The 26,109-nt window shown below is 43.8% G+C and overlaps 1 protein-coding gene across 1 annotated transcript in view; it reads left to right on the top strand.

The window, feature by feature from the left end:
* Positions 1–24,192, top strand: part of Flt3 (fms related receptor tyrosine kinase 3) — an 88,187-nt gene extending 63,995 nt beyond the window's left edge. Inside the window, exons 16-24 of the mRNA XM_042685494.1 lie at positions 92–202; positions 1,716–1,869; positions 2,681–2,763; positions 4,214–4,341; positions 12,994–13,116; positions 16,540–16,651; positions 17,977–18,076; positions 18,669–18,774; positions 23,618–24,192. Coding sequence (XP_042541428.1) covers positions 92–202; positions 1,716–1,869; positions 2,681–2,763; positions 4,214–4,341; positions 12,994–13,116; positions 16,540–16,651; positions 17,977–18,076; positions 18,669–18,774; positions 23,618–23,740 — 1,040 coding nt within the window. The 3' untranslated portion in view covers positions 23,741–24,192. The remainder of the gene's footprint in view (positions 1–91; positions 203–1,715; positions 1,870–2,680; positions 2,764–4,213; positions 4,342–12,993; positions 13,117–16,539; positions 16,652–17,976; positions 18,077–18,668; positions 18,775–23,617) is intronic.
* The last annotated feature ends 1,917 nt before the right edge of the window (positions 24,193–26,109 follow it).

Here is a 26,109-nt window from a genome sequence, read left to right as displayed (position 1 = left end):
AATTGAACCCAGGGCCTCATACATGCAAGCACTCCACCACTGATCCACCTTCCCAGCCCTTGACAATTTTTTAATCCTACTCCATTGACAGAAAAAGCAGACAGCTCTGAAAGAGAAGCACTCATGTCAGAGCTCAAGATGATGACACACCTGGGCCACCATGAGAATATCGTGAACCTGCTGGGAGCCTGCACACTTTCAGGTAATCAGCTTCTCCTAGAAACATCCAGTCCAAACGATTACAGCCTGAAGACATAGAGAACATTCATCCTCATTTTGAAGTCCTGGTGTGGGCTCACGGTTCAAGAAGCATTAGATACGGGGCACTGCATACACCAGATGTGGCAGTATAGAGTACATCTGTCTTACTTGCTCTCTAGGGATGCATAACATCATTAAAAACAGTTCTGTAGTGTGGGAGCTCCTCCCTCCCCTGTGAAGCCGCCATAAAGGCAATAATGAAAACAATTGCACAGCTTGGTCGCCGCCCCCATTGGACTGCCTCCAAACAGCCAAGATGGAATTTCACACTTAATTTTCCCACAATTCCCTGGGACATGCGCTTTGGTTCTCTGCTCTTGCCTAGAAATACCCAAGTGGGGTGCTCAAGGGTCATTATTTCTGAGACAGCAGGCCTGAAGCTGAAGCTAAAAGAAGAGGGAAAAGAGAAAAATAGATGTAAGAGAGAACAGGGAATGGATGTCTCTCTCCTGAGATAAACAGCATATACTTGCCAACTATGTTAGCCAGCTTTTTGCCAGTGTAACAAAAAATACTCAAGGAAAGGTGCAAAGCTCCAGAAGCTGTAATCTTAGGTACTCAGGAGGTTGAGATCTGAGGACTGAAGTTTAAAGCCAGGCCTGGCAGGAGATTTTATGACACTCCTAACTCCAATCAGCCACTCCAAAGCTGGAAGGTGGTTGATAGAGCACTGGTCTTGAGTGAAACAGCGGTAGCAGCTGGGAAACAGAAGGACTGAGCTGCAAGACGTTCCTATATTCTTTTAAAGCACACACCCTTACTGGTGGCTCATACCTGTCCTCCTAGCTACCCAGGAGGCTGAGATCCTCAGACCTGAGGATCATGGTTCAAAGCCAGCCCTGGGAAGGAAAGTCTGTGAGACGCTTATCTCCAATAAATTACTCAGAAAAAGCCGGAAGTGGCTCAAGTGGTACAGCACTAGCCTTGAGCCGAAGAAGCTCTGGGACAGTGCCCAGACCCTGAATTCAAGCCCCAGGACAGACATTTTTTTTAAAGGCATACTCCCTAAGTGACCTAACTTCCTTCCTTTAGGCCCCACCTCTTAAAGGTTTCACTACCTTCCAACAGCATATAGGCTTGGGACCAAGCCTTCAACCCAGGTATCTTCACTGAGTCGAGATCCCAACTATGTACCCAGTGTCCACAATGCAGCTGTTGTGTAACTCTCAGTGACAGACAAGCATCCAAGAGGTTGGTGGTATTGGCAAGGCCATGTGCACAAGACCCAAAGAGAAAGGCAAGAGGATGGCAATTTCCAAAAGAAGTTTGAGCAAAAAAGCCAAGCTTGAATTTAAAGTATAAAAAGACTCAGAAAAAGTACTTTCCCAAAGACAGGGGAGAATTGAGACTCTCAAAGAGTATGGCATGTGCTATGCAGACTTAGAAAACAAAAAGAACAAGAAGAGAAAACAATATAATTAAGTTTTGTCTACTTAATTAAAACTGTATTTCAGGACCAGTCTACTTGATTTTTGAATACTGTTGCTATGGTGATCTTCTCAATTATCTAAGAAGTAAAAGAGAAAAGTTTCACAGGACATGGACAGAAATTTTCAAAGACAACAATTTTAGTTTTTACCCCACTTTTCAGTCACATCCAAGTTCCAGGTAAGAAGCTGGGTCAGGGTGTATTCTGTAACTAAGCATCACTGGACACTGATCACCTAACAGCTCCATGGACCAATTCCTAAACGTGTTGTTTGATCTGTAGGCCGAAGATTTAGAAAAGTCTCTTGTCTGCTGCTATTCAGTTCTCTTCCAGTATCAGTTGTTTCTAAGTGACTCTCTGCCAGTCATGGCCAAAAATGATTAAATGGGAAAGACCAGACATAAAGCTGGGAACTGGTGGCTCATGCCTGTAATCCGAGCTTCTCAGGAGGATCACTCTTTGAAGCCAGCCCAGTCAGAAAAGTCCATGAGGCTTTTATTTCCAATTGATTAGCAAAAAGCCAGAATGACATGAAAAAAACCACATTTTTTTCTGCCTGGACTGGCTTTGAACATCAGCTTGAAACATTACAGACATGAGCCCAGTGCCTGTCTTAGCATGAACTTTTAAAGGGAATATAGGCTGGGTTTAGAAACAAGAGAATGAAGTGTATTTCCAAGTTCCACTCTTTCTAAACTTTGTAATGGAGCAAATTGTATTTGATTTCCTCCTTTATAAAGTGTAACTTCAATATTCACAGTATGACAGAGACTGAATATCTTGTCAAGCCAGGGAAACCCACAAGCCCAACCACACAGATGTTTTTAATGTGTACAAAAATGTCGAAAAAGAAAATTGACGTTGATAATGTGCTTTTGATCTAAAAGCTCATTTATAATTGGAATCCATTTCACTGCTGAACCACATTTTATTCTATAAACTGCTACTCAGAAGGAAAATGTTAATAATGAACAAATTTCATTTTAATAGTATGCCTGGTTCAAGAGAAGTTCAAATACACCAGGACTTGGATCAGATCTCTGGATTCAATGGAAATTCAATTAATTCTGAAGGTAATATGTTATTCTAATTAGTAATACTTTAAAAATGGATATGGATACCAGTTGCATGTTAGCTGTTTTTTTAAAGAGTATACAATGATAAACACTTTTTCTCTGATGAAAAGCCAAGAGTTTATATACTATAAATTTTATGTCAATGGTCAACTAATAAACACTGAAATCCCTCTTATTTTTCCAGGTTCTTTTTGTTGTTGTTGTTGGTCGTGGGACTTGAACTCAGGATGTGGACTCTATCCTTGAGGTTTTTTTGCTCAAGGCGAGAGCTCTAACACTTTGAGCCACAGGACCACTTTTGGTTTTTGAGTGGTTAATTGGAGATAAAAGTCTCACAGGGACTTTTCTGCTTGGGCTGGCTTTGAACCATGATCCTCAAATCTCAGCCTCCTGAGCAGTAGGATTATAGGTGTGAGCCACCAGCACCCAACTCCAGGTTATTCTTTTGAAATTATCAGCTTTTGGGTGCCTGTGGCTCATGCCTATAATTCTAGCTACTTGGGAGGCTAAGATCTGAGGATCATGTTTTGAAGCCAGACCAGGCAAGAAAGTCTGTAAGACTCATCTCCAATTAACCAGCAAAAAGCTGAAAATGGAGTTGTAGCTCAGGTGGTAGAATGCTAGCCTTGAGCATAAAAGCTCAGGGACAATGCCCAGGCCTTGAGTTCAAGCCCCAGGACTGGCACAAATAAATGAATAGATCTTTCTATGTCCTGAGCACAGGCTCAGCATAAACAGGACTTCCCTTGGGCTGTTAGGTGTGTCTTTTAGTACATTCTAAAAGACAAAAATTATGATAGATTCTGTTTAAAGATCTTTACTGGTTCCATTTGGGATTCTAGACCTAGGAGACAGGTCACTCCTGAAAACAAGAGTGAAGTGTATCAATGGACTGAGCAAAGGAAGTTACTTTTATAGCAGAGAAGGACTGAAGAAAGCAGAAACAAAGAGGAAAGAACAGGATTGTTTCAAAGTTACTTTCCTAGGAACAGGGAGACAGGAAAATAGAAAAATGACTGGTTGATATTGTTACTTCACATTAACCTTTTGTTCTTTTCTTTCTTTTTTGGTATGGATGACAACAGAGGCAATTTCATTACAGTGCTGACAGAAACTGGCCTGTGGGAAATCTGGGGTTGTTCCTGAGCTCTTTTTGCTCAAGGCTAGTGCTCTGTCACTTGAGCCACAGCTCTACTTTTGGGTTTTGGTTAACTGGAGATTAGAGTTTCATAGGCTTTCCTGAATGGACTGGCTTCTAAAGGAGATCCTCAAATCTCAGCCTCCTGAGTAACTAGGATTATAAGCATGAGCCACCAGCGCCCAGCTTCCTATAAATTTTATTTAGTGCCTCTTTACCCAATTATGGTTTTAATAACCTTCTCGTGGAGATTTATTAAGGCAATTGCTTAGTGTTTGGGAAAAGGTAAAGAAAGGTGCTCTTTTACAGATGAAGTTGAATATGAAAACCAGAAAAGGCTGGAAGAAGAAGAGGACCTGAATGTGCTTACGTTTGAAGATCTTCTTTGCTTTGCATATCAAGTTGCCAAAGGAATGGAATTTCTGGAATTTAAGTCGGTAAGCTCCCTTGAAAAAGAAACATAACAAAAAAAATATGAAAAGATTATTATCAGCCAGGTGCTGGTGGCTTATACCTGTAATCCTAGCTATTCAGGAAGCTGAGATCTGATGGATTCAAAGCCAGACTGAGCAGGAGAATCCATGAAACTCTTATTTCCAATTAACTAGCAAAAAGCCAGAATGGAAGTGTGGTCCAAATGGTAGAGCACCAACTAGGAATGAAAAAGTCAAGCAAGAGTGTGAGGCTTTATGTTCAAACCCTACCCAACACAACATAATAATTATTATGAAAAAGAGGTACTAACATACAATACAGTTATGAGAGAGTGGTGTTTTTTTTTTTTAATTTTTTGGGGTCCGGTCGTGGGGCCTGAACTCTGGGCCTGGGCGCTGTCCCTCAGCTCTTCAGCTCAAGGCTAGCACTCTACCACTTGAGCCACAGCGCCACTTCTGGCTTTTTCTGCTTATGTGGTGCTGAGGAATCGAACCCAGGGCCTCATGCATACAAGGCAAGCGCTCTACCACTGAGCCACCTTCCCATCCCGAATGTGTGTTTTTTTGTTGTTGTCTGGTTAATATGTTTCCCTTAAACCTTGTCCTTTCCCCCAGTTTGCTGCTGAAGTAACCTAGCTTGTTATCTTGGCACTTTGCTATTATAGCAGAAAGGCCCAGGGTTCCCTGTAAGACAATGCCAGCATAGCCCTCCCCATCTGTTCAAAGTCTCCTATAGTGTCCCAGGCAGATCCTTTTATAGGAAGTTGTCAGAAATCCCCACTCAAAATGGAGTGTAGCTTTGTTAGGTCTTCTTGGAAAGCCTTCAAGTTATGCCCTGTAGGTTGTATTCAGGGGCTAGTTAGGCCCAAACAGCATGCTCTGCCAAGACGGTTTGGGTTGGCTAGCCTACTCCTCTGGGCTGAGGGTGAGTGACAGCCCTGAAGACCTTTTGTCTCCTTGGTTGTTAACCCCAGATCCTTTACAGCTGAGCTACAAGTTCTTGGGCCCTACCTCAGACTATGATTTCCCCCCAAATGTTGTATTCTTGCTTCTAGCGCTGCCCTTCTCTGCCATTCCATGTATCATGTGTGTAAGCACATTAAAACCATTCCTCTGGCTGGGCGCCGGTGGCTCATGCCTATGATCCTAGCTACTAAGGAGGCTGAGATCTGAGGATCACAGTTCAATGCCAGCCTGGGCAGGAAAGTCTGTGAGATTTTATCCCCAGTTAACCACCAGAAAACTGGAAGTGGTGCTGTAGCTCAAGTGGTAGAGTGCTTGCCTTGAGCTGAAGAGCTGAGGGACAGTGCCCAGGCCCAATTGAAGCCCATGACTGAAAAAAAAAACAAAAAACAAAAAAGCCATTCCTCTGACTACTTTCTTTCATCCTTTTCTCTCCACTATAGTGACAAAAGGAATCCCCAAGGCCCAAGTCTTTCAATCTGGTGGAATAACTTGGCAACTAATAGGAGAAAAAGCATAGAATTTATTTACAGGCACGGGTGTGGGGGCATTGCCTAAGATATGAAACTCAAAGAAAGACCAGGTGGTTGGAGCTTAAATACTCTTTGAAGGGAGAAGTAGGGGATATAGACAGGTGTGTGTGTGTGTGTGTGTGTGTGTGTGTGTGTGTGTGTGTGTGTGTGTGTGTGTGTGTGCAAGAATTCATGCTACCTGGGGCTTGAACTCAGGGCTTGGGCACTGTCCCTTAGCTTTTTCTCTCAAGGCTGGAGTTCTACCATTTGAACTACAGCTCCACTTCTAGCTTTTTGGTGATTAATTTCCCAGGCTGGTGTCACACTTCCATCCTTAGATCTCAGTTTCCTAAGTAGCTAGGATTACATCAGTAATTGCCAGATAGGCATTTTTTAAAAACCAGACCTGGGGCTTGAACTCAGGGCCTGGGTGCTGTCACTGAGCCCATCTGTGCTCAAGGCTAGTGTTCTACCACTTGAGCCACAGCGCCACTGCCAGCTTTTCGTGAACCCAGGGCTTCATGCATGCTAGGCAAGCACTCTACCACTAAGCCACATTTCCAGTTCCGATATACGCCATTTTTGAGGGTCAGTAAATGACTCTCCCTACCTATGTCCTTCCCTCCCCCGCGTGCTGGGGCTTGAACTCAAGGTTCCTGAGCTAGCTCAAGGCTAGCACTTGTCGTACCACTGAAGCCACAGCTCAAATTCTACCTTTAGGCTGGTTAATTGGAGAGAAGAGTCTTACAGACTTTTTTGCCTGGACTAACTTTGAACTGTGATCCTCAGATTTCAGCTTCCTGAGTAGTTAGGATTATAGGCATGAGCCACCAGTGCCCAGCTAGTAAATGACTTAGGGAGAATGAATGACCCTGAAAAACAGACAATGGGGTTGGCAGTGTAGCTCAGTGGCAGAGCACTGGTGTAGCATGGGTGAAGCCTATCTTGGGCCTTCAGGTCTACAAACCTAATAATAATAGGAATAATCATTATCTGGGACAGTGTCTCTGGACTCTGGGTATATTTCACTCTCTTCCTTTGCAAGTTTTGTTTTATTTTGCTTTAGTGGTATTAAAGGTTGAAGTTGGGCTCCTCTACTTGCTGGGCAATCCCTCCATTACTTGAGACAAGTTCCTGTCCCTCTTTTGCTTTGAGTTTTTTTTAATTTTTAATTTTTATTTTTTTGGGGGGAGGTCCAGTCATGGGCCTGAACTCTGGGCCTGGGCGCTGTCCCTCAGCTCTTCAGCTCAAGGCGAGCGCTCTGCCATTTGAGCCGCAGCGCCACTTTCGGCTTTTTCTTTTTGCTTATATGATGCTGAGGAATCGAACCCAGGGCCTCAAGCATGCAAGGCAAGCGCTCTACCACTGAGCCACCTTCCCAGCCCTGAGTTATTATTTTTTTAAATAAGGTCCAGGCAGGCCTAACCAAAGCTCCTCAGATTTACACTTCCCTTGTAGCCTGAATGACAGTTGTGAGTCATCATGCCCAGTAAGATGAGTCTGATCTTCCTTGGCTAATGACATTCAGCAAGAAGACTGAAGGTCGTTGTGTTCCTCATTGGTGGATCTGGACTCCAAGTGGATAAGAGAACTGTAGAGAAAAGCCTTAGAGAAAAGCTGATCCCTAAGTAGCTAGTTTAAAAGAATCAGCAGAGCAGGATGCTCTATCTCCATGATACTTCCTGGATTCCTTCACTTTGTTTCCACATGCTTTTCCTCTCTTTATCTCATTCTTTTCCTCTTCTTCTCTGCTACTTTCCTCCCTTGGCTTCCTTTCTCTTTGTTTCTCCCTGAATTTGGAAAGATGGATTTCAATTGTATTGTTCATTCAAAAAAAAAAATACTATCCCAGCCAGGTATTGGTGGCTGGTGCTTATAAAAGTAGATACGCAAGAGGCTAAAATCTGAAGATCACCACTGTAAGCCAGTCTGGGCAGACAAATCCAGGAGATTCTTATCTCTAATTGACCAGCAGAAAGGCAAAAATGAAGATATGGCTCAAGTGGTAGAGTGCCAGTTCTGAGCAAAAAAGCTAAGCAAGAGAATGAGGCTCTGAGTTCAAGCCCTAGTACTGCCATGACAAAAAAATTAGTCTCAATAATATTTCCCACACATAATATTTAATAACAATATTTAATAATATTAACATAGTATTTATATTTCTCATACATTTGAGTCCTTCTCTCTTCTTCCTTAAGTGTGATTGGATTTCCCTTTTCGCAAGCTCAATGAACACTTAATTCATGATCTACAGATCAATAGTTTGCCCACTCATGGGCAATATAGTGCTCTTACTGTATCTCTTATGTTGAGCAAGGGGGGTGGGTGGAGGGTGGGAGGGTGGGGGGTGGGGGGGAGATGCTTCCCACTCTTTGTGTTAATTTTAGTAAGAATCTGATAGACTTTTCTGTTGGGTTGTCTTCAAACCATGATCTCAGCCTCCTGAGTAGCTAAGATTATTGGGATGAGGTACTGGCCCAGTTTACCACCCAGAGCTAAGTAAATGCAGACAGTTGTTGCCTTGGATGGTCTCACGTATGATTTTTTCATCTTTAGGACGGAGTGAGGGTCATAAACACACAGTGGAAAATATATTTGGAATTTGGAACTTAAGTTTTCCCTTGGCTTTGTCATCTGTGGTTCCATCCTCTCTGGAGATGGCAGGCAGTGGTGACCGTGAGGGAAACAATGTACCTTGTTGTTCAATGGGTTAGTTGTATCCAATGCATTTTCAGCATGGTGTCTTCTACTTATGATGGGCGTGTTGGAGGTAACTCCATCATAAGTTGAGGCACATTCATATTCAAACAGCTCAAAACTGGGGTTCAAGGGTGCTACTTCCATCTCTCTCACAAGGTATACATAATGCAAACATTTGAAGAATATCCACTTTCTCCTGCGTGCGTGCGTGTGTGTGTGTGTGTGTGTGTGTGTGTGTGTGCACACTGGGGCTTAAACTCAGGGCAGAGACACTGTCCCTTAGCTTTAGCTTTTTTACTCAAGATTGGCATCTATCACTTGAGCCACACTTCTGGCTTTTTGGCGGTTAATTGGAGATAAAGAGTCTCATGGACTTTTCTGCTGACCCTGGCTTCAAACTGTTATCTTCAGATCTCCACCTCTTGAGTAACTAGGATTGCAATAAGCCATCAGAGACTTGCAAGACCATCGAATTTTTTAGGCATTTTTGTCTTCACTGCAGACCTTCCCTTCTGAGGATGTCACCTTTCTTCCCTTGCTGTTTCTCAAGTGGTCCCTCTCCCAAGCCTACAGACTTTGACTTCGAGTATTGCCTAAGTGCTGAGCCTGCTGGGGTGGGAGATTCACAGCTAGCAATGTTATGACTCCTGGGCCCAAAGATCCTATGTTCGCCTGGCAATATGGCTTACTGGTAGAGTGCCTGCCTAGTATGCATGAAGTCCTGAGTTCAATTCCTCAGAAGTGGCACTATGGCTCAAGTGATAGAGTGCTAACCTTGAGCAAAAGAAGCTCAGGGACATTGCCCAGGCCTTGAGTTCAAGCCCCAGGACTAGCAAAAACAACAACAACAACAAAAACACCAAAGATCCTATGTTCAATTGGAGAGAAAGAAGCAAGGGACATGCAAATCACATGATGATATCATGAGGTAAATTCTGTGATCAAAGATAGTCCAGTGGCTAAGCCCTGGTGGCTCATGGCTGTAATGCTAGCTATTCAAGTAGGCTGAGGTCTGAGGATGGAAATTCAAAGGCAGCTCAGACAGACAAGTCTGTGAAATTCTTTTCTTTTCTTTACTTAAAAAAAATTTTTTTTGATCAGTCATAGGGCTTGAACTCAGATTCTGGGTGCTGTCACTGAGCTCTTTTTGCTCAAGGCTAGTGCTATACAACTTTGAGCCACAGGCCCACTTCTGATTTTTGAGTTGTTATTGGAGAGTCTCACAGGGACTTTTCTGCCTGGGCTGGCTTTGAACTGCAATCCTTAAATTTCAGCCTCCTAAGCAGCTAGTATTGCAGGCATGAGCCACCAGTGCCCAGCAAGTCTGTGAAATTCTTATCTTCAATTAACCACCAAAATACCAGAAGTGGATCTGGGCAATGGTGGCTCATGCCTGTAATTTTAGCTACTCAGGAGGCTGAGATCTGAGGACCACGGTTCAAAGCCAGCCTAGGCAGGAAAGTTTATGAGACTCTTATCTCCGATTAACAACCAAAAAACCAGAAATGGGGCTGTGGCTCAAGTGGTAGAGCACTTTTTCTCCCCCAGGAACTAGTAGGAGAAAAAGTAAAAAAAAAAAGCTTTCTGCAAGACTTTGTGCTTGGGCTAAAGGAAATGTGTGTGTGTATGTGTGTGTGTGTGTGTGTATGCACCAGTCCGGGGGCTTGAACTCAGGGCTTGGGCACAGTGCCTGAGTTTGTTTTGCTCAAGGTTAGTGCTCTACCACTTGAGCCACAGCTCCTCTTTTGGCTAGAATTACAGGTGTAAGCCACAAGCATCTACCTTAAAGGAGATTTTGGCAAGGGCAAGGCACACCAGCAGGGAATGTGAAGTAAGCAGGGAACACAGCATCAGGAGCATTAAAGGCAGTTCTTCAGCTCTATTGTGTGTGGGTGATGGAATCGAGCTTAATGTAGTAGATACTTGGATGTCCAATCTGAAGTGCAGAGAAGTGGTGTTTGGGTTGGAAGTGAAGATTTGAGGTGGCACTTGCATCCTGACCTTTGGGAGAAATGGCTTGATGGAGGATGTGGAGGGAGAGAATGCAACTTTGGGGAATGAAAAAAAAACAAACCCCCAAAACAGGAAAGTTGAGTACAGTTATGCAAAGAGGGAAGGGTCCAGAGGAGGCCTGGCCACAATCCCAGAAACAGTGAGATGTCATGATGGGTGCCATGCTTCTTAGCAGGAGCATGCTGACAAGGGGTGGCCTGGAGGCAGCTGCAGGAAACTAGAAAGCAAAGCAAGCTTTGCTCTCACGAGATACAATGGCTCATGCCTGTGATTCTAGCTACTCAAGAGGCTAAGATCTGACATTCTCAGTTTGAAGCTAGCCTGGACAGACAAAATCATTGGATTCCTATCTCCAGCTGACTAGCAAAAAGCCAGAAGTGGAGGTGTGGCTCACGTAATAGAGTGAGCCAAAGAAGTTAAGCAAGACTACAGGTCCTGAGTCCAAGCTTGGCGCGTGCACAAGTGCACGCACGCACACACACACACACACACACTCATACACACACACACACACACACACACACACACACACACACACACATACACACACACCTGAGTGCTTGAAGCCAGTCCAACAGACAAATCCAAGAGGCTATTATCTCCAATTAATGGGCAAGAACCTGGAAGTGGAGGTATGGCTCAAGTGTAATAGCCAAGCAAAAGTCCAAAGCCTTGAGTTCAAAACCTAGTGCCAGTATTTAAAAAAAAAAAAAAGAAAGAGGGATTGGGAATGTGGGTTAGTGGTAGAGTGCTTGCCTAACACGTATAAAACCGTGGATTTGATTCCCCAGTACCACATAAGCAGAAAAAGCCAGAAGTGGTGGTGTGGCTCAAGTGGTAGAGTGAACAAAAGAAGCTCAGGACAGTGCCCAGGCCCTTAGTTCAAGTCCCAGGACTGGCAACGAGGTGAGAGAGAGAGAGAGAGAGAGAAAGAGAGAGAGAGAGAGAGAGAGAGAGAGAGAGAGAGAGAGATTTCATACCTAATAGCACTGGAAAACAGCTTCTTAAAAATCTCCCCCTTGGAGCCAGGCACCGCTGGCTCACACCTGTTATCCTAGCTACTCAGGAGGCTGAGATCTTAGGATCACTGTTCAAAGCCAGCCTGGGCAAGAAAGTCTGTGAGACTCTTCGGGGCTGGGAAGGTGGCTCAGTGGTAGAGTGCTTGCCTTGCATGCATGAGGTCCTGGGTTCTATTCCTCAACGACACATAAGCAGAAAAAAGCCAGAAGTGGTGCTGTGGCTCAAGTAGTAGAGTGCTAGTCTTGAGCTGAAGAACTGAGGGACAGCACCCAAGCCCAGAGTTCAAGCCCCATGACTGGCAAAAAAAAAAAAAAAAAAAAAGAAAGAAAGAAAAGAAAGTCTGAGACTCTTATCTCCAATAAACCACTAGAAAACCAGAAGTGGCGCTGTGGCTCAAGTGGTAGAGCACTAGCCTTGAGCAAAAAGGAGCCCAAGAACAATCCCAGGCCCAGAGTTCAAGCAAGACTGGAAAATAAAAAGAAATTAAGTAGTTGTACAAAACAGGTGCCATATAATAAACCAATTAATATATGTATGTATGTATGCATGCATGTATGGACGCATTTGTCAGTCAGCTTGAACTTGGTGCCTGGGTATTGTCCCTGAGCTCTTTTGTTCAAGGTTAGTGCTCTACCACTTTAAGCCACAGTGCCATTTTCTGGTTTTCTGGTGGTTAATTGGAGATAAGAATCTCATGGACTTTCTTGCTTTGGCTGGCTTGGAACCACAATCCTCAGATCTCAGCCTCCTGAGTAGCTAGCTAGGAATATAGGTGTGAGTTACCAGTGCCAAGCTAATAAAGCAGTTTATGATACAGTGTACCTTGATCAGCGTCATCCCTTCAACAGTTTTACCTCCTTTGACTCACCGCTTCCCTTACTTTTCTAAGTTTTGTGGTATTATACAATGAATTTTATTTATTTATATATTTATATATTTGTCGGTCATGGGACTTGAACTCTGGGCCTGGGAGCTGTCCCTCAGCTCTTTCACTCAAGGCTAGCACCTTACCACTTGAGCCACAGCACCACTTCCAGATTTTTCTGCTTATGTGGTACTGAAGAATCGAACCCAGGACTTCATGCTTGCAAGGCAAGTGCTCTACCACTGAGCCACCTTCCCAGCCCTACAATGAGTTCTGGACTGCGTTCTCTCCCACCCATTTTCCCTCGTCATTCCTCTTCTGCTCTCCCTTTGGCCCTACTCCAGCCCTAACCCTCTTTTGGAATGAACCATTCCCTCTCACCTCTGAGGCCCTTCCACAGCCACAGAGGTAGAAGCATTTGGCTATGGAGTTTCCTGGGCTGGTGTTGCACAGCAGGGTGGCTGTTCAAGATTTTAGATGGGACTTTCCGCCTCCGTGATTCCTACTGAACCTGAAACTAGAATGATTGCACTCGATGCTAGTATCTGTCACAGCAAATAACACTGGTTTCGTTCTTTCTAGTGTGTTCACCGGGACTTGGCAGCCAGGAATGTGCTGGTCACCCATGGGAAGGTGGTGAAGATCTGTGATTTCGGGTTGGCTCGAGATATCCTGAGTGATTCCAACTATGTTGTCAGGGGCAATGTGAGCCTGCTAGTTTTACTTTACTTTTATTTTTACTTTTCATGTCTGTCCTGGGCTTGAACTCAGGGCCTGGGCACTATTCCCAAGCTTTTGTGCTTAAGATTAACATGGTACCACTTGAGCCAAAGCTCCACTTCTGGCGTGTCTGGTGGTTCACTAGAGATATGAGTCTCACAGACGTTCTTGCCTGGACTGGCTCTGAACGATGATCCTCAGATCTGGCTAGCTACGATTATAGGCATAGCCACTGGTGCCCAGCTAGTGTTATTTTTGTACTTCTAGTTTGTGTTTTGTCATGACTATGGGAAATATTTTCATGTGCTCTAATGCACTTTCGATTTATGGTAACATTAAAAAAAAGCCTTCACAGTAGCTTGCTTTCTTATGCTTAAAATACTTTCCTGCAGCTTCAGGGATAACTCCATCTGTGATAACAGTTGAGCAAAAAGAGCCACACATCCAGCTTGTCCCAGGTAGTTGAAGATGTCCATTAGCAGCCTTTGAGTGCATCTGTCTTCACTTAAAAAAAACAAGTCTATTTTCTTGCATCAATTTCAGTTCCCTTAGCTGTTAAGAGGCTATTAAGTTAGGTTTCCAATAACAAGAAATGCTAGTAATTACAATAGAACATTTTTCAAAATATACAACATATAAATATTAAGTACAAAATGTAAAGGCCACAGTACTTAAGTATTACTTAATGAATATGTGTCATCTGTTACAATTAATGCTGAAAGACCTAAACTGAATTTGTTTTGTGTGTGTGTGTGTGTGTGTGTGTGTGTGTCTGTCTGTCTGTCTGTCTGTGTGTCTGTCATGGGGCTTGAACTCAGGGCATTGGCACTGTCCATAAACTTTATTTTTATTTATTTATTTATTTATTTGTGCTCAAGGCTAGTGCTCTGCCACTTGAGCCACAGCTCTACTTTCACATTTTTTGCTGGTGAATTGGAGGCAAGAGTCTTACAGATTTTCCTGCCTGGACTGGCTTTGAACCTTGATCTTCAGATCTTAGGCTCTTGAGTAGCTAGGATTACAGGTGTGAACCACCAACATCCTGCTTGAAATTGTTTTTTAAAAAACAACAGCTGGAGCCGGGTGCCAGTGGCTCATGCCTATAACCCAGCTACTCAGGAGGCTGAGATCTGAGGATCACAGTTCAAAGCCAGCCAGGGCAGGAAAGTCCATGAGACTCTTATCTCCAATTAACCATAAGAAAACCAGAAGTGGCGCTGCGGCTCAAGTGGTAGAACGCTCACCTTTAGCTGAAGAGCTCAGGGACAGATTCAAGCCCCGTGACCTACAATAAAAACAAAAACAAAAATACAACAGCTGGGCACCGGTGGCTCAGATCTGTAATCCTAGTTACTCAGAAGGCTGAGATCTGAGGATCATAATTCAAAACCAGTCGGGGGTGGAAGGGTGGGGGTGGGGGGCTGGGAATGTGGCTATGTGGTAGAATGTTTGCCTTGCACGCATGAAGCCCTGGGTTCTATTCCTCAGTACCACATACACAGAAAAAGCCAGAAGTAGCGCTGTGGCTCAAGTAGTAGAGTCCTAGCTTTGAGCAAAAGAAGCTCAGGAACAATGCACAAGCCCACAGTTCAAGCCCCAGGACTGCCCCCACATCCCCGCAAAAGAAAAAAACTGTCTGTGCAGACAAATCCATGAGAGTCTTACCTCCAATTAATCAGTTGCTAGAGTGCCAGTCTTAAGTGGAAAAAAACAAGTGACACAATGATGCCCCAAGTCCAAGCCCCAGAACTAGCACACATGCATGCACGTGCGCGCGCGCGCGCGCACGCTCACACACACACACACACACACACATACACACACACACACACACACACACTCGAAGGAGTATGACTCAATGGCAGGGTGTGGGCCTAGCCTATGAAAGCTTTGGATTCCACCTCCAGCACTCCCCTCCCCCTAAAAGAATTATAGCACTTGGGCTTAAGCTCCTTTTCTGCTTTGACTTGGTTATTCATTTCTCTGCATCACATCTCTCTGCGTGAAATCCTATCAGCAACAGATGCAGTCTTTACTAAGTGCTAAATGCTTTGCATATATTCATTCATTCATTCATTTCTCAGGGTGTTCACCTTGTGGAGGAGGACACTGAGGCGCACGCAGACATATTTGTGGGTATGAACAGTCTCAGCCATGAGTCTATACTTCACCCTGTGGTTCTGTGTTACCTGAGCGCAGGCTTAGTACTTCCTAGGATTGTGGGCGTAAACCAATAAAAGCCACATGAAAGCGCCTTGTTCAGGTTAAACAGCTAATGAATGTGGAAAATCAAGTCAATCTGTATTCCCACTGGAGTCAAATAATTGTTTTCGTTGTTTTCAAACCTGCTTCCCAGTAATTATAGCTGGAGTCCTGTGTGCTGAGCGCTTCTGGATGGCTGCAGGCTTTGCCCTGCTGTCTCTAACGTGGGGAGGTGGATTCCATTTGGAACCACAATTAATTCTATTAATGAGTCAAATGAACCAGACAAGCCTGTTTGATTCATTCAGCCTGAGTTTGTGTGGAATTTAAAAAAGGGTTTCTTTCTGGAGCTTTGATTTCACTAAGCAGATTAAACACATACTGTGAAGGCTGGGTCAACCAAAATCAGTACCAAACGCTCAGCCCAGGGATCTAACCACCAGTGTTCCAACTCCGATCTGGCACTGTGCCTACTCAGTCCAAACTCCCCTGTCATGCCACGGAAACTAAAACATCCTGCGTCATTTCTGGAAGTGATGACATTAAGTTCCCCTCGCCACCTTCTGAATGAGGATGGCATTTCTGCTTGGGTCTGGTAAGAAATGTTGTCATCAAGATTCAGGTCATACTGGGCGCTGGTGGCTCACACCAGTAGTCCTAGCTATTCAGAAGGCTGAGGTCTGAGGATCCTGGCTCAAAGCCAGCCCAGGCAGGAAAGTCCATGAGGATTGCAGTTTGAAACCAGCCTGGGCAGGAAAGTCTGTGAGACTCTTATCTCCAACTTGGCACCAAAAAGCCAGAAGTAGAGCTGTGGGCTCAAATGGTCGAACACCTGTCTTGAACAAAAAAAAGCTAAGGGACATTGCTTAGGTCCTGAGTTCAAACCTCAGTACAAAAGACTAGTCACTGGCTTGAGCTGCGGACCAAAGCTCTTCCTTTATGGATTAGGAGGAACAACTCTTACATTTGTCTACTCTAAACACAAGCTTGTGGTCAAGATGAATGTTAAAGAAGTGCATTTTCATTGGCTACCATGATTTAGAATGGGAACTTGACAGTGAAACATTGCTACTTGAGGAATGGGATTTTCTCCAAGAAGTATCATGTGTGACCTTAGGAAGACAATAGATTTAATTCTGTAACAACAGGTGAGAAGCTGAGTGTAGGTAGAAAATTCACCCCGGCTTTCCTTTTGGCTTTGCACAGGCTCGTCTGCCTGTGAAATGGATGGCTCCTGAGAGCTTATTTGAAGGGATCTACACAATTAAGAGTGATGTCTGGTCCTACGGAATATTGCTCTGGGAGATATTCTCACTTGGTATGTTTGGCCCCCTTGCTGGCCTCCTGGGCTCTGGGCTGTATGCCTCCTGCTCCCTCTGCACCCCACCCCCACCCTGCTGGCTCTCAATAGTTTCTTCCAGTAGCTTCCGCTCTTGCTTCTGCAATGGCGCATGCATGGCCTTCCTGCCATCTCTCTAGCACTTTTTTCTTTCTTGTTCTGTTCTTTTTTTGGTATTGAGGTTTGAAATTAGAACTTTGCCCCTTCCTTCCTTCCTTCCTTCCTTCCTTCCTTCCTTCCTTCCTTCCTTCCTTCCTTCCTTCCTTCCTTCCTTCCTTCCTTCCTTCTTCCCTCCCTTCCTCCCTCCCTCCTTCTTTACCTCCCTATCTCCCCCCTCTCTTTCTCTTTCTTTCTCTCTCCCCTCTCTCTTCCTTCCTTCTTTCTTTCTTTTTTTCTTTCTTCCTTTCTTTCTTCAGTTGTCTGGGCCTGGGTGCTGTCCCTTAGCTCTTCAGCTCAAGGCAAACGCTCTACCACTTGAACCTCTGTGCTACTTCTAATTTTCTGGTGATTAATTGGAGATAAGAGTCTCATAGACTTTCTGTCCGTGCTAGCTTTGAACTACAATCCTCAGATCTTAGCCTTCTGAGTAGCTAGAATTGTAGGTATGAGTCACTGGCACCCAGCTAACTTTGTACTTTCTTAGGCAAGTGCTTTATCATTTTACCAAGACTTTTGCCCAGATCTTGATTTTTTAAATTAATTATTTATGATGCTGGCACTAGGGCTTGAACTCAGGGCCTGGGCTCTGTCCCAGAGGTTTATTTTTGCTCAAAGCTGGTGCTTCATCACTTGAACCACACCTCTACTTCTGGCTTCTTGCTGGTTAATTGAAAAGAAGAGTCTCATGAACCTTTCTGTCTGAGCTGGCTTTGAACTACAACTCTCAGCTCTGAGTCTCTTGCATAGCTAGGATTACAGGCATGAGCCATTAGTAGTTGGCTTCAGATCTTGACTTTTGACCAGGGTGGCCTGGATTTTGATTCTCCTATTTATGCTTCCCACTGTAGCTGGAATGAGAAAGATATGCCACCCTTGCCTAGGGTTTTTTTGTGTCGGTGTGAGTGGAGATACGGTCTTATAAACTTTTTCCCTAACCTGGCTTGGAGCTACTGTCTTCCTGATCTCTGCCTCCTGCATACTTGGGATTACAGGCATGAACTACTGTGCTTTTTAAAAATCTACTTGCAGCCTTAGCTATAGACTGTGTATGGCACACAGGAGCGCTCATTATGTGTTTGCCAATTGAATGGATAGGCCAGTTGAAGAAATGGATGATGCAACCCTTCATTCATTTTTTTTCTCAGGTGTGAATCCTTATCCTGGTATTCCAGTTGATGCTAACTTCTATAAACTCATTCAGAGTGGGTTTAAAATGGACCAGCCATTTTATGCTACAGAAGAAATGTAAGTCCAAATAAAATGGTAGATTTGTTGAAACTAGAAAATTATCACCTAATTTCAAATGCAGACCAAAAAAAGGTGAAAACTTAATAAAACTCCCATAATCTCTCTGCCCCCTCTTTTTTTTTCTTTGTGCCAGTACTGGGACTAGAACTCAGTGCCTGGGGGCTATCTCTGAGCTTTTATGCTCAAAGCCAGCATTCTACCAGTTGAGCCACAGCTGTCTGTACAGCTTTTGGGTGGTTAATTGGAGATAAGAGTCTGATGGACTTTCCTGCCTGGGTGGCTATGAACTGTGATCCTCAGATGGACTTCCCTGCCTGGGTGGCTATGAACTGTGATCCTCAGATCTTGTCCCCACTCCTGAGATGTTAGGATAACAGGAGGGAGCCATGGACACCTGGCTGCAACATCCTCTTTCTTTATATCATCAAATTCCTTTTTTCTGGAATGAGTTAAAATCTAGGAGAGCACTTGCCACAAAGTAAACCTATCATCAAGAAGTGGCTGTATACAGAAAATATTGCTTTTATATGGAAAATGCCCCATTTTACCTCACGTGGATTTCCTCATGCTTATTCCGTTGCCTTTACAGATACTTCATAATGCAATCCTGCTGGGCTTTTGACTCGAGGAAAAGACCATCTTTCCCTAATCTAACTTCATTTTTAGGATGTCAGCTGGCGGATGCAGAAGAAGCGGTATGTAGCAACCAGGACTGAATCCCTGCTAGAAAGGAAATTGGGCATTCACACACTTATTGCCTTCCTCAGATCTAAATGTACCAAGTTGTCTTCCTCACCATTTGTCATTGCCCTTTAAAAGTTGTATAAAGCCAGGCACCGGTGGCTCACGCCTGTAATCCTAGCTACTGAAGAGGCTGAGATCCTAGGATTACGGTTCAAAGCCAGCCCGGGCAGGAAAGTCTGTGAAACTCTTATCTCCAATAAGCCACCAGGAAACCAGAAGTGGCACTGTGGCTCAAAAGGGTAGCAATTGTCTTGAGCTGAAGAGCGCAGGGATAGCGCCCAAGCCCAGAGTTCAAGCCCCACAACCGACAAAAAAAAAAAAAAGTTGTATAAGATGAGAAATATTTATTGGGATGTGTTTAAAAATAAAACTACAAGCCAGGTGCCAGTGGCTCACGCCTGTTATCCTAGCTACTCAGGAGACTGAGATCTAAGGATCATGGTTTGAAGCCAGCCCAAGAAAGAAAGTCTGTGAGATTCTTATCTCCAATTAACTATCAAAACACTCAAAGTAGAGCTGTGGCTCAAATGGTAGAGTGGTAGTCTTGAGCACAAAAGCTCGTAGATAGTACCCAGGCTCTGAGTTCAAGCCCCAAAACAAAACAAAAACAAAAACCTATAGCTGGGCTCCTGCCTGTAATCCTAGCTACTTGGGAGGCTGAGGACTGAAGGTCAAGGTTCAGAGCCAGTCCAGACAGGAAATCTGAAAGCCTCTTATCTCTAATTAATCAGCAAAAGGCTAGAAATATAGATGTGGTTCAAGTAGTAGAGTGCCAGTCTTGAGTGAAAAAGTCAAATAGGAAGTGCAAGGCCCAGAATTCAAGCCCTAGTACCAGCGCGTGTACTCACGTGTTCACACACACACACACACACACACACACACAGAGAAAAAAGAATATTTGCTTGGAGTTCAAGATCAGCCTGGTCTACAATAGCAAGAGCATATATATGTGTGTGTGTATACATATATATGTAAATCTGATTATTTAAATGGATTGACCATTTTCTAAACTTTTGTTGGTGGTGGTGGTCATGGGGCTTGAACTCGGGGCCTGGGTGCTGTTCTCAGCTCTTCAGCTCAAGGCAAGTGCTCTACCACTTGAACCACAGTGTCATTTCTGGTTTTCTGGTGGTTTATTGGAGATAAGAGCCTCATGGCCTTTCCTGCCCGGGCTGGCTTTGAACTGTGATCCTCAGATCTCAGCACTTGCATGGGCTACTGGGGCTTGAACTCAGAGCCTCATGCTCTGATTTGCCTTTTGGGCTCAAGGCTGTACTCTACCATTGGAGCTACACTTCCACTTCCAGAGTTTTGGTGGTTAATTGGAGAATCTCACAGACTATTCTGTCCAGGCTGGTTTTGAACTACATTACTGTAACTAGGGTTACAGGAATGAACCACCGGCACTTAGTTAATTTTTTTATTTTTCAGTTTTCTAGAAAGAAAAAAATAAATTCATGTGACTAATTCACACAATACTGAGTGCAAAGACAAAAGTAAGCACATATACAGTAACAACAGAATTAGTAGCAAGAGGCGAAGGTAGGGAATCCATTGTATCTGTAAAATTTAAATAGCCATAATGCATGATCCCTTAACCCCAATGATTTCTCTTACTTAATTAACAAATCATGTGTACTATTTTATGTATAGGAAAAAGCAAAGGAAGCTGGACTCCTGTGGCTCATGCCTGTAATTCGAGCTACTCAGGAGGCTGAGATCTGAGGACTGAGATTCAAAGCCAGCTCAGAAAGAAAGTCTTAGAGTCTTATTGCCAATTAAACAGCAAAAATCTGTAATTGGAGCTGTGGCTCAGGTGGTAGAGTGCTAGCTTTGGGCACAAAAGCTGAGGGACAGTGCCTAGGGCCTGAGTTTAAACATCAGGACCAGCACACACACACACACACACACAAAGGAAATGAGCAGACAGTTCACAAGGAAATGCAAATAGCCATCACCTCTATGAAAAGATGCTCAGCTTTGTCTATAATGACATGTATACAGACAAATAGGTAAGGAAATAAAGCCTATTGCTGGACAAGGGCTGAGTTGGGAAGGTTTTGGAGAAAATAGTTCCCTGACACTTAATTAGAACAGAAGTAACTTCAGAGGTACCCAGCTTGGATGGTCAGACTTGAGGACTTTTGACTTTACATGATTGTTGTTTTTTTTAATATTCAGAACAATATACAATAAATCACATGGGATATTCACTGAATTATACAGTAGACTTTTGTTGTTGTTGTTGTTGTTGTTGGTAGTGGGGCTTGGACTCTGGGCTCTTCAGCTCAAGGCCAACACTCTACCACTTGAGCCACAGTGCCACTTCTGGTTTTCTAGTGGTTAATTGGAATTAAGAGTCTCATGGACTTTCCTGCTCAGGCTGGCTTTGAACTGCAGTCCTCAGATCTCAGCCTCCTTAGTAGCTAGGATTACAGGTGTGAGTCACTGGTGCCCTGCTACAGTAGACTTTTATTAGATAATTTTTGCCCAGCTGTGAGTTGTATGTTCTGAGTGCACTGAAGGCAGGCCAGGCTAAGCTGGGGTATCTGAAAGCTTAGGTGACATCAGTGCATTTTCTTTTTACAATAGTGTGTGTGTGTGCGTGCATGCACATGTGCGCGCGCGCTGGTCCTGGGACTTGAACTCAGAGCTTGGGTACTTCCCTTAGCTATTTTGCTCAAGGCTGGCTCTATCATTTGTACCATACCTATACTCCTGGCATTTTGCTGGTTAATTAGAGATTTTTCTACCCCAGCTGGTTTGAACCATGATGCTCAGATCTCAGCCTCCTGAGTAGCTAGAATTACAGGCATGAGTCATTGGTGCCTGGCCTCCTTATGTAGCTTCAATTCTTGATGGATTATTTGGTCGTAAGCCAAGGAGCATCTGTAGGATGTAGGACTTTTCTGCAAGGCATCCTGGCAATACACACCACTGTTTAAATGTGACTCAGCCTGGATTCCTTCCCTCCATTTATCCTGAGGGTGGTGAGGTATGTACATTATCAGTTTGTATTATATAACCAATCCATCAAAAGATTAATTATTATGCCCCAGTACTAAGGAACTGTGGGTTGGGAATTTAAGAGTTATGTGGTCATGGGTAGTGGATGGTAAAAAAGTGTGATGAATAATACAATGACAATTTATGGGTGGCTCAAAAAGTAGAATTGTGAAACAGAACATATAGTCTAAGCCAAGTGACACCAAGTTGTGTATGCACAGTTTACTATCCATATCTCTGGTGAGTTTTAATTTTTAATTTTTTACTTTTCTGTATTTCTGAGGGTTTTTTTGGTATGAATGTGTGCTAAACTTATAGTCAGAAAAAGAAAGGCAAGAAGGGAAGGAGGAAGAGAAAAAGGATGGGAAGGAAGGAAAGAAGGAAAGAGGAAGGGAGGGAAGAGGGAACTGATTGTGGTCATTTCAACATTGTGCAGGCTGCCGCAGGAGAGTTGGGAGGTTAAGGATTACATAGTGAGACCCTGTCTCCCCCAAAAAGTAAAAGCCGTGGGGGGTGGGGAACTGTTGAAGCTATTAAACTCACAGGTGAAGCATGGGCTCATGTTTAGTGAATAAAGAATAGATTTTTGAAGCCAGGCAACAGTGGCTCACACCTGTAACTCAAACTACTCAGGAAGCTGAAATCTGAGGATTGAGGTTCAAAGCCAGCCTGGGCAGGAAAGTCTGTGAGACTCTTATCTCCAATTAATCACCAGAAAACCAGACGTGGCGCTGTGGCTCAAGTGGTAGAGCACTCACCTTGAACTGAAGAACTCAAAGACAGCGCCCAGGTCCAGAGTTCAAGCCCCATGACTGACCAAAAAATGAAGAATAGATTTCTGGCTGGGAATATGGCTTAGTAGTAGAATGCTTACCTAGCATTCATGAAGCCCTGGGTTCCATTCCTCAGTAACACATACACAGAAAAGGCCAAGAGTGGCACTGTGGCTTAAGTGGTAGAGTGCTAGACTTGAGCAAAAGAAGCTCAGAGACAGTGCCCAGGCCCTGAGTTCAAGCCCTAAGACTGGCCAAAAAAAGAAAAAGAAAAAAAGAATAGATTTATTCTCATGATTATTCCCTTTGATGCTTTCTTTGCATCACTTTGAGATTTCTAGCATGGTTTTTTCTTCCTTCCTTTCTTTCTTTCTTTCTTTCTTTCTTCCTTTCTTTCTTCCTTCCTTCCTTCCTTCCTTCCTTCCTTCCTTCCTTTCTTTCTTTCTTTCTTTCTTTCTTTCTTTCTTTCTTTCTTTCTTTCTTTCTTTCTTTCTTTCTTTCTTCCTTCCTTCCTTCCTTCCTTCCTTCCTTCCTTCCATCATTCCTTCCTTCCTTCCTTCATGTCTTTCTTTCTTTCCTTCCTTCCTTCCTTCCCTTCTTTCTTTCTTTGCACTGGTCCTGGGCCTGTCTTTGAGCTTTTGTGCTCAAAGCTAACATTCTACCACTTGAGCCACAGCTCCACTTCTGGTTTCTTTTGCTGATTTATTGGGGATAAGTTTCCTGCCTGGGCTGGCTTTGAACCAGGACCCTCAGATCTCAGCCTTCTGAGTAACTAGGACTACAGGTGTGAGCCACCAGTGCCTGGCTATGCCATTTTATTTCTATGAGTAGAAATGATAATGAAAGAAAATATTCAGCTTTGATGTCATTCCTTCCCTACTATTCTCTAGGACTTAAGCCTCATAAAGGTCCAGATAGAGGTTAGAGTACCATTTTTATTTCAGTGGCTTGCCCTGTACCATACATCTGTGAGTACTGCTTAGCGGAACTCAGTGCTGTCTCTTCCCATGTTCAGATGTATGAGAATGTGGATGGCCATACCTTGGAGCGTCCTGCCATCTATCAAAACAGGCGACCTTTCAGCAGAGACATCAACCCAGAGCCACCCTCTCCACAAGCTCAGGTTGAAGACTCCTGAGAAACTGAGTTACAGGACCTCATTACCACCACCACCACCACTCCCACGCATACCTTAAAAACCACCTTAAACAAGCTGTAGATTACCAAAACTGGATTCATTCCATCACTAAGAGGAAATATGTTATCAATTGCTGCTTCGCCGGACTTTTCTCTAGAAGCTGTCTGCCATTACTCTTATTTCCAAAGGGCCTTTTGTAATATTCAATCAAGGCAGGAAGAGCTGACAATGAACTTCCTTCATGCGCCTGCCCACATCCAAAGGCCATCTCAGGCTGGCTTGAGTGAATATCTCGGACCCAAGGAGGAGAGTATATTCCTGTAAATACATAAAACACAAGCGTTTTGCTAAGGAGAAGCTCATATGATTTTTTTTAATCTATGTTTTAAAATAATATGTAACTTTTTCAGCTATTTAGTGATATATTTTATGAATGGAAATAAACTTTCTACTATAGCAATGCTGGCTATTGCATTCTTTATGCAGGATATTTGGGGTCGAGCTTCATTAGAGTCCAGCAACTCACTGAGATTCCAGGCAACATTTTCTGTTTCTGCTTGTGTCTGTTCATCCATTGAAAATACCCATTGCTTTCACTGATGTCTTTACTGGTTTTTGTTGGTTTAGACAGAGTCTCCCTAGATAGTCTAGGCTGGCCTCAAACTTGCAATTTTCCCGTGAATGCTTTCTGAGTGCTGGAATTGCAAGTCTGCACGATGCACTCAGCCCTTTCATTAAATGTGTGTGTGTGTGTGTGTGTGTGTGTGTGTGTGTGTGTGAAAGAGAGGGGGAGAGGGAGAGAGAGAGAGAGAGAGAGACAGACGGACAGACAGACAGACAGACAGACAGAGTCATGGGGCATGAACTCAGGGCATATGCCCTGTCACTGAGTTTTTTTCACTCAAGGCTAGTGCTCTACCACTTTGAGCCCTAGTGCCACTTCTGGTTTTCTGGTGGTTAATTTGAGGTAAGAATCTCAGGAATTTTCCTGCCTGGACTGGCTGTGAAGCACAATCCTCAGATCTCAGCCTCCTGAGTATCAAAGATTACAGACATGAGCCACCAGCAAAATAACATTAGAATCTTTTTTGGGGGGGGCTGGGGCTTGAACTCAAGGCCTGGACACTGTCCCTGAGCCTCTTTGTACTCAAGGCTAGTACTCTACCACTTGAGCCATCATGCTACTTCCTACTTTTTTTTATTTCTGTCCTAGAATTTGAACTCAGGCTGGTGCTTTAGTTCTTCAAATACAGACAATTTTCCTAAGGCTAGGACCATTGATTGTGGTCCACTGATGTTTTAGGGAAGATAGGTGTGTGCCACCATGCCCATTTGTTGTTGTTGCTGCTGCTGCTGCTGCTGAGATGGGTCTTGCTGACTTTTTCCCCCTGGATTGCCCTGGAATCGCATCCATCTTTGCTTCCTGAGTAGCTCTGATTGCAGGTGTGAGATATCACCAATGACTCATCAGATATTTTTTGTTGTTGTGCCAATACTGGGGCTTGCACTCAGGGCCTGGGTGCTGTCCCTTAGGTTTCTTGGCAAGGTGGTACTCTATTGTTGGAGCCAAAGCTTCACTTCTGGATTTTTGGTTAATTGAAGATGAGTCTCACAGACTTTCCTACCTGAGCAGGCTTTGAACTTCAATCTTCAGGTGTCAGCTTCCTAACTAGCTAGGATTATAGGTGTGAGCCACCATTCTCGACTAATAGTGGGTTTCTTATCAAAGCGAGTTGGCCTCCTTCCTCTCCATTTTCTCTCTACGTGGTGACTTCAGCTGTGTTATGACTCAGGAAGAAGACTGTGGTCCTAGATCTTGGACTTCACAACCTACAGAATCCTGAGCCAGATGTGGTTGATTCTTTTGGTTGCTGATTTTTTTGGTTTTCATTTTTGAGTGTAATTTTATTGTTATTGAGGTGTTGTACCGAGGGGTTACCATTTCAAGGTGCAGAAATGTGTACATTTCCCTTTTGCACAATGTCACTCCTTCTTTTGATTACCCCTCGTAATTTTTTTATTTGGTTGTTTTTGTTTTTTGTACCAATACTGGGGTTTGAACTCAGGGCCTGGGCATTGTCCCTGAGCTCTTTTGCTAAGGATCAGTGCTCTGTCATTTGAGCCACAGCTCCACTTCCAGCTTCTTTGTAGTTAATTGAAGGTAAGAGTCTCTTGGATTTTCCTGCCCTGGCTGTCTTTGAACCATGAGCCTCAGGTCTCAACTTCCAGAATAGCTAGGATTGCAAGCATGAGCTAGTAGTACCTGGCTGATTGTTTTGTTTTCAGTGGTATTGGGGATTGAACCCAGAGCCCTCCACCACTTGAGTCATGACTCAATCCTTTTGCTTTTTCATTTATTGTTTAGATAG

Source organism: Dipodomys spectabilis, unplaced genomic scaffold (assembly GCF_019054845.1).
Source record: "Dipodomys spectabilis isolate Male_0828 unplaced genomic scaffold, ASM1905484v1 ptg000095l, whole genome shotgun sequence".
Taxonomy (NCBI): Eukaryota; Metazoa; Chordata; class Mammalia; order Rodentia; family Heteromyidae; genus Dipodomys; species Dipodomys spectabilis.
Note: the sequence above shows the minus strand (reverse complement) of the source record. Positions and strands in the feature narration are given on the sequence as shown.